Genomic DNA, 12,343 nt, shown 5'->3' on the forward strand with positions numbered 1-12,343 from the left:
GTTTGCAGGCACACAGAGGAACGTGCCTGTGTGCACAGCTCTCACTGGTGTCTAAGCCTTCTATAATGTTGAATAATTTGCTGTGCAATCCCAAACATTGGAGCAGAGGCTGTGTGCAGCATCCCAATAACGTAGCAGAATCAATTGCTACTCCTCAGTGTGCTGTTTGAAACGAAAGCATTGCTTATTCCTCCATTATTGCTTCATTCAAATTATGAGATTTGTCTGCAATGATTTTCTGATTTATTCTGTTCCCCGTGCCTGCAGGCTCCATGCAAAGCAGTCTGTCTTCTTCACACAGAAACAAAAGATCCTATTTGAAAATGTCATTCCTCTTTCTTTTTAAAGCAATGTTTTTGGGTTGTTTTTGGGTTTCCCCTCATGCATTCTTTGTGCCTTTCTGCAGGTTGCATGCTTTGGAGAGGACGTGTACTCTGCCTTCCAGAAGGCTCTGCTTGCCACAGGGTTTAGATTTCCTAAAGAAGGAATTTTGATTGGAATCCAGGTGAGTCCTAAAAATCAAACCAAACACAGAGAAACTCAGTAGCTTTTGCCTTGCTTTCATTCGTGAGGCTTTATGGCTTAAATGTGTTTCTCTGCATTTCATCCTGAAGAGCAGTGTGACAGTGTGGAACAAACACCATGGAGAGATCTTTACTGGGCTCCACAAGGCTGGTCTGGTGGGTTTTCCCTCTGTCTAGAACTACCAGGGTCTCCTGGCAACTACAGAAGTTTTTTCTGTCACACAGAGCAACTTCCAGTGATGACTGCAAGAGATGAAACCCTAAAATCCAAGCTTTAGTGTAGCATGGAGTCAGGGCACCTGCAGATCTGCATCCAAGAGGCAATCCCTTTGAGGAGGTAGAAAAACCAGAAGTTTGCTGTGGGAAGCCCTTGGGGATGGCTGCAAGCAGAGACTTGGGACCAAAGAGCTCTAAGACATGTTTCTTTGGGGGAACAAAGGCTGTAGATGGTCAGTTCAGAGAAACAGCTCAACCAGAACCCAGAGCTCCCTCCGTGCTCCCTCCCAATGGGAGCCCTGGCCATGTTACTTTCCAGTCGTATGAGCTCCCTTCATCTCCCTTCATCATGCTTTGCCTCTTGCCCCTTTCAAGCCTGTTCCCCTCCAAACCTCCCAAACAGGGAGGCAGCTCCATGCTGCAAAGCTGGGCCTGCTGGGCTTTCCCCATGAAGGCACAAGTTCCCTCCCAGCATAGCTGTAGCATCGTTGGCAGTGCAGAAAAGCTGTTGTTGTTGTTGGGGTGTTGTGGGCTGGTTAGTGGTGTAAACTGTTGTGCTGTGAGGCCTCCTCAGCTATGGCACTGTCACATCCCTCCCCTCACAATGGGAATGTACTCAAGTGCAGTGGGGCAAAGGGTTAAGGACATCAGTCTGCCACCAAATCTATGGCAATAGAAGAAACTCTCCATCATCATCTTTTAATGAGTATCAGGCAGTACTTAATTCTGGCCATGTTTTTATTCTGGCTAGGTTGTGCTATAGAAATCATTCCATCCACACTTGTGCAGGTTGTGCAGTGGAAATCATTCCATTACACAGAGTTCTTTACCAGACTTTTCACATATTTCTACATAAAAAAACCCAAGAAATTCTCGTGCACTGGTTCTACACTACACAATTCTTTGTATTCATTCTTCTATTTGTTATTGATCCCTTCACCTTTGATGCTAATCTGGTTTTCATTCTTTGGTTCTCTAATCAACGTTTTCCCAGACCAGGTGAATCCAGCCACATCAGGGGGTAATGTCTATTAATGTCCATTTATCTCCTCTGTATCTTCTGGCTCCTTCCAGTTTGTAGGTTTTAAACTCTCAAAGCCTAGGAATCTTTTTTTTTTATTCAAGCCCATCAGCTCTCACACTGTGAAACTCAAACCCCTGGTGAAGTCTTTTGAAGAGAAACCCCAATTCCCTACCCCCTTGTCAAAGGCAGACAAGCCCCTGACTGAAGTTCCTTAAAAAATTTAGGAGTTGTATAATTTCCTACAAGTCTTCATCCTGCCCCCCACTTTTCTGCCATCAATCCTTTGCCTGTTTGATGACTGTGCACAGCCAGTCTTGTTCCCTATCCTACAATTTCTGTGAGCCAGAAAAGAAGAGCCAGTGCTACATTTTAGTGGTGATATGTCTGGTTCCCACGCTTTGTCAGAACTACCTCCTCAAAGGGATTGCCTCTTGGATGCAGACCCTGACTCCATGCTAGAGTAGAGCTTGGATTTTAGGGTTTCATCTCTTGCTGTCGTCATTGAAAGTTGCTCTGTGTGACAGAAAGTTCAAATTATGTCATTATGGGAATGCTCTGAGTGCAATGGGTTCTGCAAGGAGCCTTTATGTGAGGAAGTTTCCAATGGGTTTTCCTTGGGAACAGCCCTGGATCAGCAAGGAGGTTGCATGTTTCAGGATGAAAACACACAGACAAGGAAAAAAAAAAGTCTCGATTCTTTATCAAGGAGTAGTTACTGACTGCAGTAGGTGCTGAAAGCAGAGACATTTGTAAACTTTGGGATGTTCCTCAAAATTCATCCACTTCCAATACAACTGGAACATTCTTGGGCCCCAGAAAACCATCTGATTGCTTCCTGCCATTTTCACATTGTGCTTGCAATAAGCTGATGCTCTACAAGATTGCATAAAGCTGATAAAACAAAACCATAGAATAGATGAATTTTCCTGTCAGGCAACTGGGGTGTGAAAAATGTCTTTGGCTGCTTGTGCCAGCAGAGGATGTGAAGGAGGTGTGTGAAAAGCAGCCAGAAAGGAACATGACTTCTGCTAACAAGGATTACTGCTGAGTCCTTAAATGTCAACATATATACACACATCTGGGGATGGAAGCAGTTGCTTTAAGTTACCTCTAATTAGCAGAAAAATTGCTAGCTACCTAGGTAAAGTTTAAAAGTTCAGTATGACACTCTGGGCAGTTGGTACTGTATGTCTACTCTATATACTGCATATGCTAAAACAGCATTTAAAAAAGGAGAAAAGCAAAGCCAGGAGGAGAAAAAAGGAGAGAGACCAGTGTTTAAAATTTAAGTGTATTTTCCAGATAGCAGCTAAAGGGGAATGGGCAGGAAAAAAGAAAGTTCTTTTAGCTATAGAAAGCATTTATGGAAGTTCTGTGTCAGTAGCTGTTAAACTGAGCCAAATGTTCTTTCTACAAAGGTGTAAAGAAATAAAAGAAGGGAAAAAGAAAAGATAAAACAAAGCCCAAGCCTCAGCTCCACAAACCTTTTAAAAGTAATAAGATTCTGTCTTTTTTAATGAGTAGTTTACAGTTTATTTTCTTGCAAAGGAAACTTTAAAACAACAGATCAATTGCTTAAAGATCTCTCTGCATCTCAGCATATTTCTTCTATAATTAAACTCCAAATCAGGAGGCTTAAAGTTGATTCTGAGAACCAGGTATTGCCCCTCCCCAGTCTGGAGATTGTCACCTATGTACTTTTCAAGGGTCTGCTTTGAAACAGAGGGGCAATAAAGCCCTGTGGGAAGGGAATTTTCAAACATTGACCTTCACCTGACATGTAGACTATAAGGGGCCTTTGAGTATTCGGCTGGAAAAAATGGGAGCCTCGCTCTGCAGAAATAAGAGGCACAAGGAATGAGGCATCAGGCAGCACTCTTCTTGTTTCAATCACAAACATGGACCCACCTGCCTCATACAGGTAAAATTGTTGAGGGGTCTTCACAGGGAGACACAGCCTCAGAAGGACAGATAGCACATAGTCTCTCTCAACCACCACTGAGTGTTTCTCAGGATGGTTTCTGCAACCTGTTCTGGTGCACAGAGCACACACACAAGCTCCCCTGGTTGTCTCTGAGGAAGGTGCTGTGATTGACCTGCAGTAGATGGGGACCTCAAAGCACACCCCAATTGTGAAGGCTTCATTGCTTCGTGGCTAGCACCTTGCTCTGATTTTTAGAATGAATTTTTATCTGCTGCAGAGAGAGAAATAAGAAGCAAAATGGTCTTGAATTCTGCTTCTCTCCAAAGCAGCTAGGCTCATATTTCAGTGATTTGGTATGCTGCACATTTATACCTTTGCTATTAATCATGTTGAGGTTAGAGGACACTGCCTTCTTGAAAGTGAAAGTCAAATGGATATAGTTAACAGGAGGAGAGAGGGAGGTCTTGGTTTCCTTGCAAATGTTTCTGAGGTGTTTTGCAAATCAAGAGTCAAATGGTTTGCTGTGATCTGCAGTCCAAACTGAGCCCAGTGTGGCCAGGTAATGAACCCTCCTCGTTGGGAGCTGCCAGACTGGTGTGCAGTTCCAGAGGAAATCCTCCTGGTGCCATGCTGAGCTGGGGATAGCCAAGTTACCAGCCCAAGGCCAGGCAGGAGAGTGCTCCTTGACATCCAGGGGACAGCACAAGGCAGGCTGGGCAGCTGCTGGGGACTGTGAGCCTGCTGGGTTGTCCTTTAGCTGAGAGCACTCAGTGAGGCTTCCCAGGATCTGAGAGGTCTGATGCTCTCCCAGGGAAGATGGAGTATGACTTCCACGGTAGACAAATAAAACTCTGCCAGTTTATGTCAGCTGATAACCTATCTCTTCCCACAGTCTGGAGAAATCTGTGATGCTGAAACCCTCAGTCGGCCATTAAATAATTTATATTTTATGCAAAAGGAGTTGAAAAGTTAGGGTTTTTTCCTTCCTGATTGGGCTATTCAATGATATCTCTGGGATGAAGTGCATCTGTCTTATATTTATGCTGGTGACCACAAGATGCAGAAAGCATTAACAGAGTATTTTATTTTTAAATCCTGGTACTCCAAGTCTGTTGTTTCAAGGTAACCTTCTGGCTTGGTTCCTTACATACCAGATTATCGCAGGAGATGGGTTGGCTTCATTTTGAGCTGGATCTCGGTGAGAACTGATGTACCTGTATTGAATGAGCTAAGGATGTGGTCCTTTACAAACAGCAAGGCTTGCTGGAAAACATGAGGGGTTATAAGAAATGGAACTTTTCAGATAAAGGAAAAAAAATGCAATTCTCCTACTAAAATTACCTTCCACTAAGTAAATCTGCTTGTACTTTTCACCTTTAGTAACTAATGGTTTCTTACACAGGTTATTTCAGCCAGCTTGTAAATCTGAGGCTGCTCCAATGCAAGCTGACAGCTGTAATTTCTTTTCATAGAGAGGCTGTTTTATGTGTCACAAGTGTTCAGTACATGTTTGATAGAAGTTTATAATACTGTTGTGAAAGCCAACACCCCTGACCAGAAGGCAGAACCATTCTCTCTGACTGGGGAGCTGCCAACCCTGTCACACTGTATATTTTTATTTTCCAGCTAATGTACAGAACGAGATGGCTTTCAGAATGAGTGCTCAGGAAAAAAAACAAAACAAAACGTGTTTAGTCCTTTTCTTCTTGGGAAATTGTTGACCCTTCAGGATATTGCTCTCTCATCCATAAAGGTTAAGCTATCAGTAGCTCCAGCAGGAACAAGGGAGCTTGTAATAATCTTGCTTGCAAATGTGTGTAAGACCAGACCTGGCTAAGGTTAAAAGCAAGGTTTGGCTTGCCTTGGGAGTGAGAAGGGCATGTGTTGCATCTGATACTTGCCTTGCTGTACCTTCAACATCCCAGAGATACTTAGGCTGATACTTCCTCTCACCTGTTACTCTAAAACAGGTTGTTCAAGTGGAGATGTCTACAGGACGTGGTTGTATCTTTCCAAATGATGTTGAGTCTGGAAATGCGTTATGAGACAATCTTTCAAAGGTGCTGTAAGTCAGGAATTCAGGTCCTCATGGGAATATGACATCCCAGTCTCCTGACTCCATTTCCATATTCCCATAGGACTTTGAAATGGATTCACTCATGGACAAGCTCTTATTTGTGTGAATGTGCAAACAGAGCACTCACAGGCAACCCAAAGCCATCCACATGTGTTATCTGCCAGAAGAGAAAGCAAATGTTTGAGCAATGATTGAAAACATATTTAATTAAGAACTGAGGACAGTCTAGTTTGGTGTATTTGAGAAGGAAATCGCCCAGATATTTAATATACAGTAGCAAATCTTTAGTGGTTGCAGTCTGACTTAGTATGGAAACACTTACTCTGCTGTAACAAAATATGTCTTAGTTCAGAGTCACTTGGGCTTCAGGATCCAGGCAGTTTTCATGAGAATGGTGCTGTACGTGCACATGCAGACATTTCTGTCCATGCACACACTCAGCACAGAAAGGTGTATTTGCCTCTTAGCACAGTGTGGACAAGCTTCATGTTGCCCAAAAATGTACTGTTCAAATTCTACCTTTGGTGCTGTATCTAAAAAATTTCCTTTTTCAGGAGTCCTTCCGCCCCAGGTTCCTCAGTGTAGCAGAACTGCTGCATGAGCAAGGCTTCAAGGTAGGTGGTTCCACTTAATTAAAGCCAGAGAGCTTTCAAAATCTCAAATGTCCCCAGCCTGCTACAGGAACGTTGGAGTTTCTTTGAGAATAGAGAAAAAAAGGGTGTTTTCAATGTACAACAGGGATTTTTTGCTGCTTGATCCATAAAGTCAGCAGGTACCACCCAATTAATTCATGTTTGTTTAATTGAGCTTATGGGTCTGTTGTGAGGACAGGAACAACCCTGGCTCTGCTATCAGCCTGCAGCCAAGATGGACATTATACACTCCCCCAGCTTCTCCAAGAAATAAAAATGCCAATGGGATGCCATATGTGGCAGGGGACAAGGAAGGGAAGACCTTTTGTATGGAGTATATCTGTGGAGTGCTGCATTTTCAGGGACACTCACAGGCTGCAGGTACATGAACTTTGTGGTGTTCACATCACTCTTGTAACTCCTCTGTATTATTTTGCATCCCTATCTCTATGAAAAAGCAACACAGCCACAGAAGATTGGTGAGAGTTCTGCTTTTCAAAACTTGGCGCTAGGCATTAAAAAGAAAATAAACATGGCAAAAAAAAAAATTACAAGTGATTGAACTTAAGGCCTATTGAAAGTCACAGGGATTTAGGTTTTCCTAAGCCACTTGACTGCTTAGGAAGTCTGCAAGTGCTACTAGCATTCACTGGCTATCATCCATCAGGAAATCACAGATAACAGAAAGTTGGGAAGGTTGTTTTGTTCTCTGTGTGTCTCTCTATATGGAGTGACACCCTTTTTATGAAAAATGCCCTCCAAAATCAGCTCTGACAACAGGGCTGTGCGTTGAGTCAGGCCCACATGAGTTTGGTGAAAAGTTTTGGTATTGTGAAGTACATAATAAATAACCCTTTTTGTCCTGGGACAGCTTTATGCCACAGAAGCAACCTCAGCCTGGCTCAATGCTAATGGCATCCCAGCAAATCCTGTGGCATGGCCATCACAGGAGAGCCAGAGTCCCAGCCTCCCTTCAGTCAGGAGGTAAGAGACCAACCCACCTTGTCCAAGGTGTGTTTGCAATCCAGGACAGCAAATGCAAGGGGCAAAATTGCTGGTCCTGTTGAGATCAACGGTAGGGATTTAATGGGGCTTTGAATTCAATCCAAAATTTGGGTTTATCTGATTCTGGAGTATTCCTCTTTCTCAAATTTCTGTGGAGTTGCCACAGAAAGAAGGTTTCAGCTTAATGAGCATCTCATTGGGCAGTCCTGTTTAGTATGGCTTAGATGTATTGCTCCATGCTGTATTTTCTTACAAGGATACAGGAAATCTGAATATTTAACCTTTTAATGACAGTCAGTCATGCCTTTAACTGAGGCTTGACTGACTGTCATTAAAAGGCTAAATAAACATCTCAGTTGTGCTGAGCTGTATCAAGGCTGAATATTGCTTTGCATTGCTGACCAGAACTGAAATAAATCCAAAATCCTGAACAAAGCTTAGTGCCTTAACCCCTCAACCCTTATTTCTTGAGCAAAGACTAAGCTCAAATGACATCTTCCAGGGCTGTTTAGCTGCTTGCCTGTGCTATTCATTTGAGGTTTTTATTAGGAAGGTCACACTGTCACAGTGTCTTGTGCATTGTCTCTTCAGGCTGCTGAGGGATGGCAAAGTAGATCTGGTGATTAACCTGCCCAACAGCAACACCAGGTTTGTCCATGATAATTATGTGATCCGGAGGATGGCTATTGACAGTGGGACTGCTCTGCTCACTAACTTCAAGGTACTTCCCATATTGTTCTTTCTCCTCTTGGACATAAGAGCCTTCAGAGCTTCCAAGCCCTTGTGACCATCAATTCCAGTCTGTTTGGATCCTCATTATCTCTGACAAATACTGTATCTGAAAATCATGGCAACACAGTGGTTTAAGTATATCTTCTTTTTGCCACTATACAAAATGACATTGCTCTGAGTAAAACAAAACCCAACCAAATCAAACCAACCAAACAAAATATAAATTCTGAAGTCCTGAGTCCTGCACTGTGCAGCTGAAATTGTTGCTGCATCATTTTCACTTCAGAGCAAACGTCTCACACAGGGTTGCATGTAACATCTTTAAATTAGGCACGGGAAGTGCTTTTTAGTGGAACATTATCCTGGTATGGTCCTTAAAACTTACAGCAGCATGTAGCTGTGCTTTCTTGCATGGTCTTTGGGGCAGTCCAGTTCAGAAGTGCAATCCAAGTGGAATAGCTGCCTGTCCTGTTGTAGTCCCAGTTGCCAGTCACTGTGGGTTTGTAGCTCCTGACAAAGCCCTTCACACACTGATGGGGAACAGATCTCAGGTAATGCGAGGTGGGACTCCTGCTGCCAGCAGTACCTTTGCCTTCCTTTGCAAGTGGCTTTGACTGTCACAAAAGAGCCTCATCTGGTTCTCATTAAGCACAGCAGCCAAACTCCCACTGATTTTGGTGGGCACTGACATGGAACCCAGTGCCTTGAACTGGTGTCCAGCTGTTCAAAAGCTTCTGCTGTGACTGGAGTGAGTGGAGAGCAGGGAGAACGACAAGCTGAAGGTTCACAGGATGATGGCCAGGCATGGTTAGCAGGAACGGGGAATTGAAGATGCATCTTTGCCTACTAGCAAAACACCTTCTGACAACCACAGCAAGGGTCCCCAGCCAAAATTTATTACCAGACCTGCTTGCTGCCTTTCACTGAACTGTTTGGATTGTAGAGTCTTAAACTCTGAGTCTGAGAGAGGAAAACAGCCCCGGTTCTCTTTACATTTGGGCTGTAAACAACAGCTCTCATGGGACAGGGCTGCCTTTCAAAGGAAGCCTGGGCACATCTACATCTCTGCAGCTGGACACACAGGCTCCAGAGGGCTGGAGTCAGCTCCTGTGCCCAGCCACCTTGAAATTGGTATTGATTTGGAGGAACTCAAGGACTGGACCTGCACCAGGAAGTTTCAGGGTGGCAGAGCAGAAGTGTGGAGCCTGCTCTGTCATGCAGCCTTTGCAATGCTCAGTTCTCCTCTGCTTTGTATTGGCAGGTGACAAAGCTTTTTGCTGAAGCTCTCAAATACTCTGGAAAATTGGACTCCAGGAGTCTCTTCCACTACAGACAGACTGACAATGGGAACACTGCATAGAGCTCTCTCCAGCCTGCAATCTTACTGCTTCTGGTGCCTCAAAAGAGAGCGAATTTCAGATCATCCACCTAACCATCTTTCCAGTATTTTGCTTTTGTTTGGTCTTTTTCAGCCTGCAGATTTGATGGGAGAAAAAGGCTGCATGTGTGTGTCCTAGAATTGCTTCCAAGTTCTGCTCAGTCCTTCAGGCTATTATCATTACTAATTTTTACATTCTCATTCAATCTTGTGAATTCAGGTGGCTCTCCCTGTATCATAAAGACTCTTTCTCAGCCTTGTTTCTGCCTTCAAAAGGGGAGAACTCCCCAAAGACCTCCCACATGTTGCTGTCCAACACTTTGTGCCATGATTGTGGGCATTAAAATCAAATTCTTTGAAAATGAAGTGAAAGTGTTGCAGTGCTTTACCCCCTCCCAGTTAAATGACCCTTTCATTTCCATTCCACCTTCTCTGCTGCTTTTTTAGCTCTGGCAGCACCTTCAGCTCCTGTCTGTGGAGCAGATCCCTGCTGTAGCAGGTGGGGTGTGTTATCCTTGGCTGTCTGCAGGGCAGAGGACCTCAGCAGCTCTGTGGCCAGCAGCACATGCAGTGCCTTCTCTGAACCTGGGCCAGCTGAGGAGCACCTGTCTGGCATGCTTGGCCTGCAGTGTGTACACAGCACAGCCAGGAGCTGGGAGTATTCAAAGCTGGAAAACTTCTCTGATACTTGCTAGAGTAAGCTGAAGTGGAATGTTTTCTTCCAGCCACGCTCTGCCTGCCTGGGATTCCAAAAACAAGGCACTGCTAGCCTTAGGTACCTACCTCTGATATGTCCCTCAATGCCTGCAGGCTCTGCCAAGAAATGCTGCTGCCCCTGGTGCTGGATATCTGGTGGTGGAGCTGGCTACCACCTTAGAAGTGCTTTTTGAAGCTGCAGATAGTGCACTGAGGGTGGTGTGGAGGAGAGGAGCGAACATGGGCTGCTTCTCATGTGTGCTCCCAAGTTCCCTTGAGTCCCAAGAAGCTTTGAGTGTGGAGAGAGAATCAGGGTGAGGAGGTTTTCTGTTTATTTTGGGTTTTTTTTTTAATTAATGCTGAAACCTATCAGGAAGGATGTAAAATCTAATGAGAGCTGTTACTGATATGAGCAAAGGTATGAGCAGAGTCTGCGATGCCTTTAGTTACCAAGGGACTCTCTGAACACTAGGTGTCATCTGCCAAGACCAATTTTTGAGCCAGACTTTATTTCTGGTTGCCATCCCAAGTGCTCTTTTCGTGATATTTCTTTAGTGCTATATTTTGTGATGAACACAACCCTGCCTGCTGTGCACAGGGAGAGTTTTGCACTTTTAGAGTAGAGATGTTATTAGAAAAACTCACAACAGCAGCAACAAAAAACCCCAAACCAACCAAAACTGCAGAAGAGCCCAAAGGCATCAATTGTTCACCCATTCAGTTGTGAAATGGGTGACTAATGGTGGTTAATGAAGCAGCACTCCAAAGGCAACCTGTGCATGTTTTTTCAGTGGCAAAAATCCCATTAACAGCTGGTGTCATCTCACATCCACCCACCCTGCTTTCACCTCTAGTAGAGAAAAAAGCAATATCTTAAAACATCTGTATTCTTTTGTTCTTCTTCTTTTGTTTTGTCACTCATCTTATGAGTTGAAAATGAAATAAATGCCCAGATTGTGACAGCTGCTCATTCTTAAATTCAGCATGGCCAGGATTCTGCCCTTCTTTTTTTTTTTAAGTCTTCTTTTTAAAGCATTGATGAACACTGGTCTGTTAGAAAACCATCCTTCTTACATGTGACAGTGACCACATCATTTAGTGCAGAGCTGCTGAAATGCCTCAGAGGTGAGGAGGTCCTGGGAAAAGAGCAGGAGGACAACGACTCCGGCTGTGTGTTCAAGAGAAGGGAGACGTCCTGATCGCCTGAGACAGACCTGGGAGGAGACAGAGGATAGAGCAGTGGGCTAACAAATATTGGAGAGGTGGGAACTTTTATAAAGGGGCTGCTAGTTCTGGAAAAATAGGAAAACTTTGCAATTAATTCAGCTTTGTGAAGCAGTGTTCCTGTGCCAGTTAGCTGACAGCGTGGCTGCATCTATGCGTGCTTGTACATACATCCCTGTTGCTGCAGCAGCTGCAGGTACTTAATGCTCAGCTCCTTTGGTGTCCATACAATTGGAGTGGAATCCTGTAGAAAAACCCACCAGGGCTGAATACACGCTGAGTACTCTGTAATTAAGCAGTAATGTTGATGTTTTGCTGCTGGTGCTAACCACTGGGCCCGTTCCCCCCTGTGTGCACACACCATCTCCCCTTTGCTGCCTTTGCTCCAGCTCCTTTTGGTGTCTCCTCCCCTCCCTCCCCGTTGCTCTGACTGATGCAAGATGAAACTCCAACTTCTGTCATGGTCAGAAGGAGTCAAGAAATCATCCTCCAGCTTACTTCAGGCTGACAGTGATGCTTGGCTGAATTTTTTTCTTGATGTGCCTTTCTTTTTTTTGTGCGGACACTATAGGAAAAGATTTTTAAGTATCTACAGCTGTTGGGATCAATGCAGAGCTAAAAAAAAGTTACAATTAGTATCCTTTGTACCAAGCTCATCTCTGCTCTCAACGGATTCTCTCTTACAAATGTCTTTTTCCTATTAATCTTGGGGAGGCTGACAATGACAGATGAAAGAGGAGGCTGTTCAGAGTTAAGAAATATCCTAATCTACGAGCACTCAAATAATTTCACTCTTTTTTACTGTCTTAAAAGAGAGCTGATAAAAGAGATTCATGAAGGTATAAGAGACAGTACAAAGCACAACTTTTGAGATAAGCACCAGAAATGGTGACAAGAGCCCTGATGAAATA

General features: G+C 44.0%; 1 protein-coding gene across 1 annotated transcript in view; it reads left to right on the plus strand.

The window, feature by feature from the left end:
• The window catches only part of CPS1 (carbamoyl-phosphate synthase 1), a 104,708-nt gene extending 94,872 nt beyond the window's left edge, over positions 1-9,836 (plus strand). Inside the window, exons 35-39 of the mRNA XM_038142769.1 lie at positions 407-505; positions 6,320-6,379; positions 7,269-7,381; positions 7,994-8,123; positions 9,396-9,836. Of these exons, the coding sequence (XP_037998697.1) occupies positions 407-505; positions 6,320-6,379; positions 7,269-7,381; positions 7,994-8,123; positions 9,396-9,494 (501 nt within the window). The 3' untranslated portion in view covers positions 9,495-9,836. The remainder of the gene's footprint in view (positions 1-406; positions 506-6,319; positions 6,380-7,268; positions 7,382-7,993; positions 8,124-9,395) is intronic.
• Positions 9,837-12,343: the final 2,507 nt, after the last annotated feature.

The sequence above is a fragment of the Motacilla alba genome, chromosome 7 (assembly GCF_015832195.1).
Source record: "Motacilla alba alba isolate MOTALB_02 chromosome 7, Motacilla_alba_V1.0_pri, whole genome shotgun sequence".
Lineage (NCBI taxonomy): Eukaryota > Metazoa > Chordata > Aves > Passeriformes > Motacillidae > Motacilla > Motacilla alba.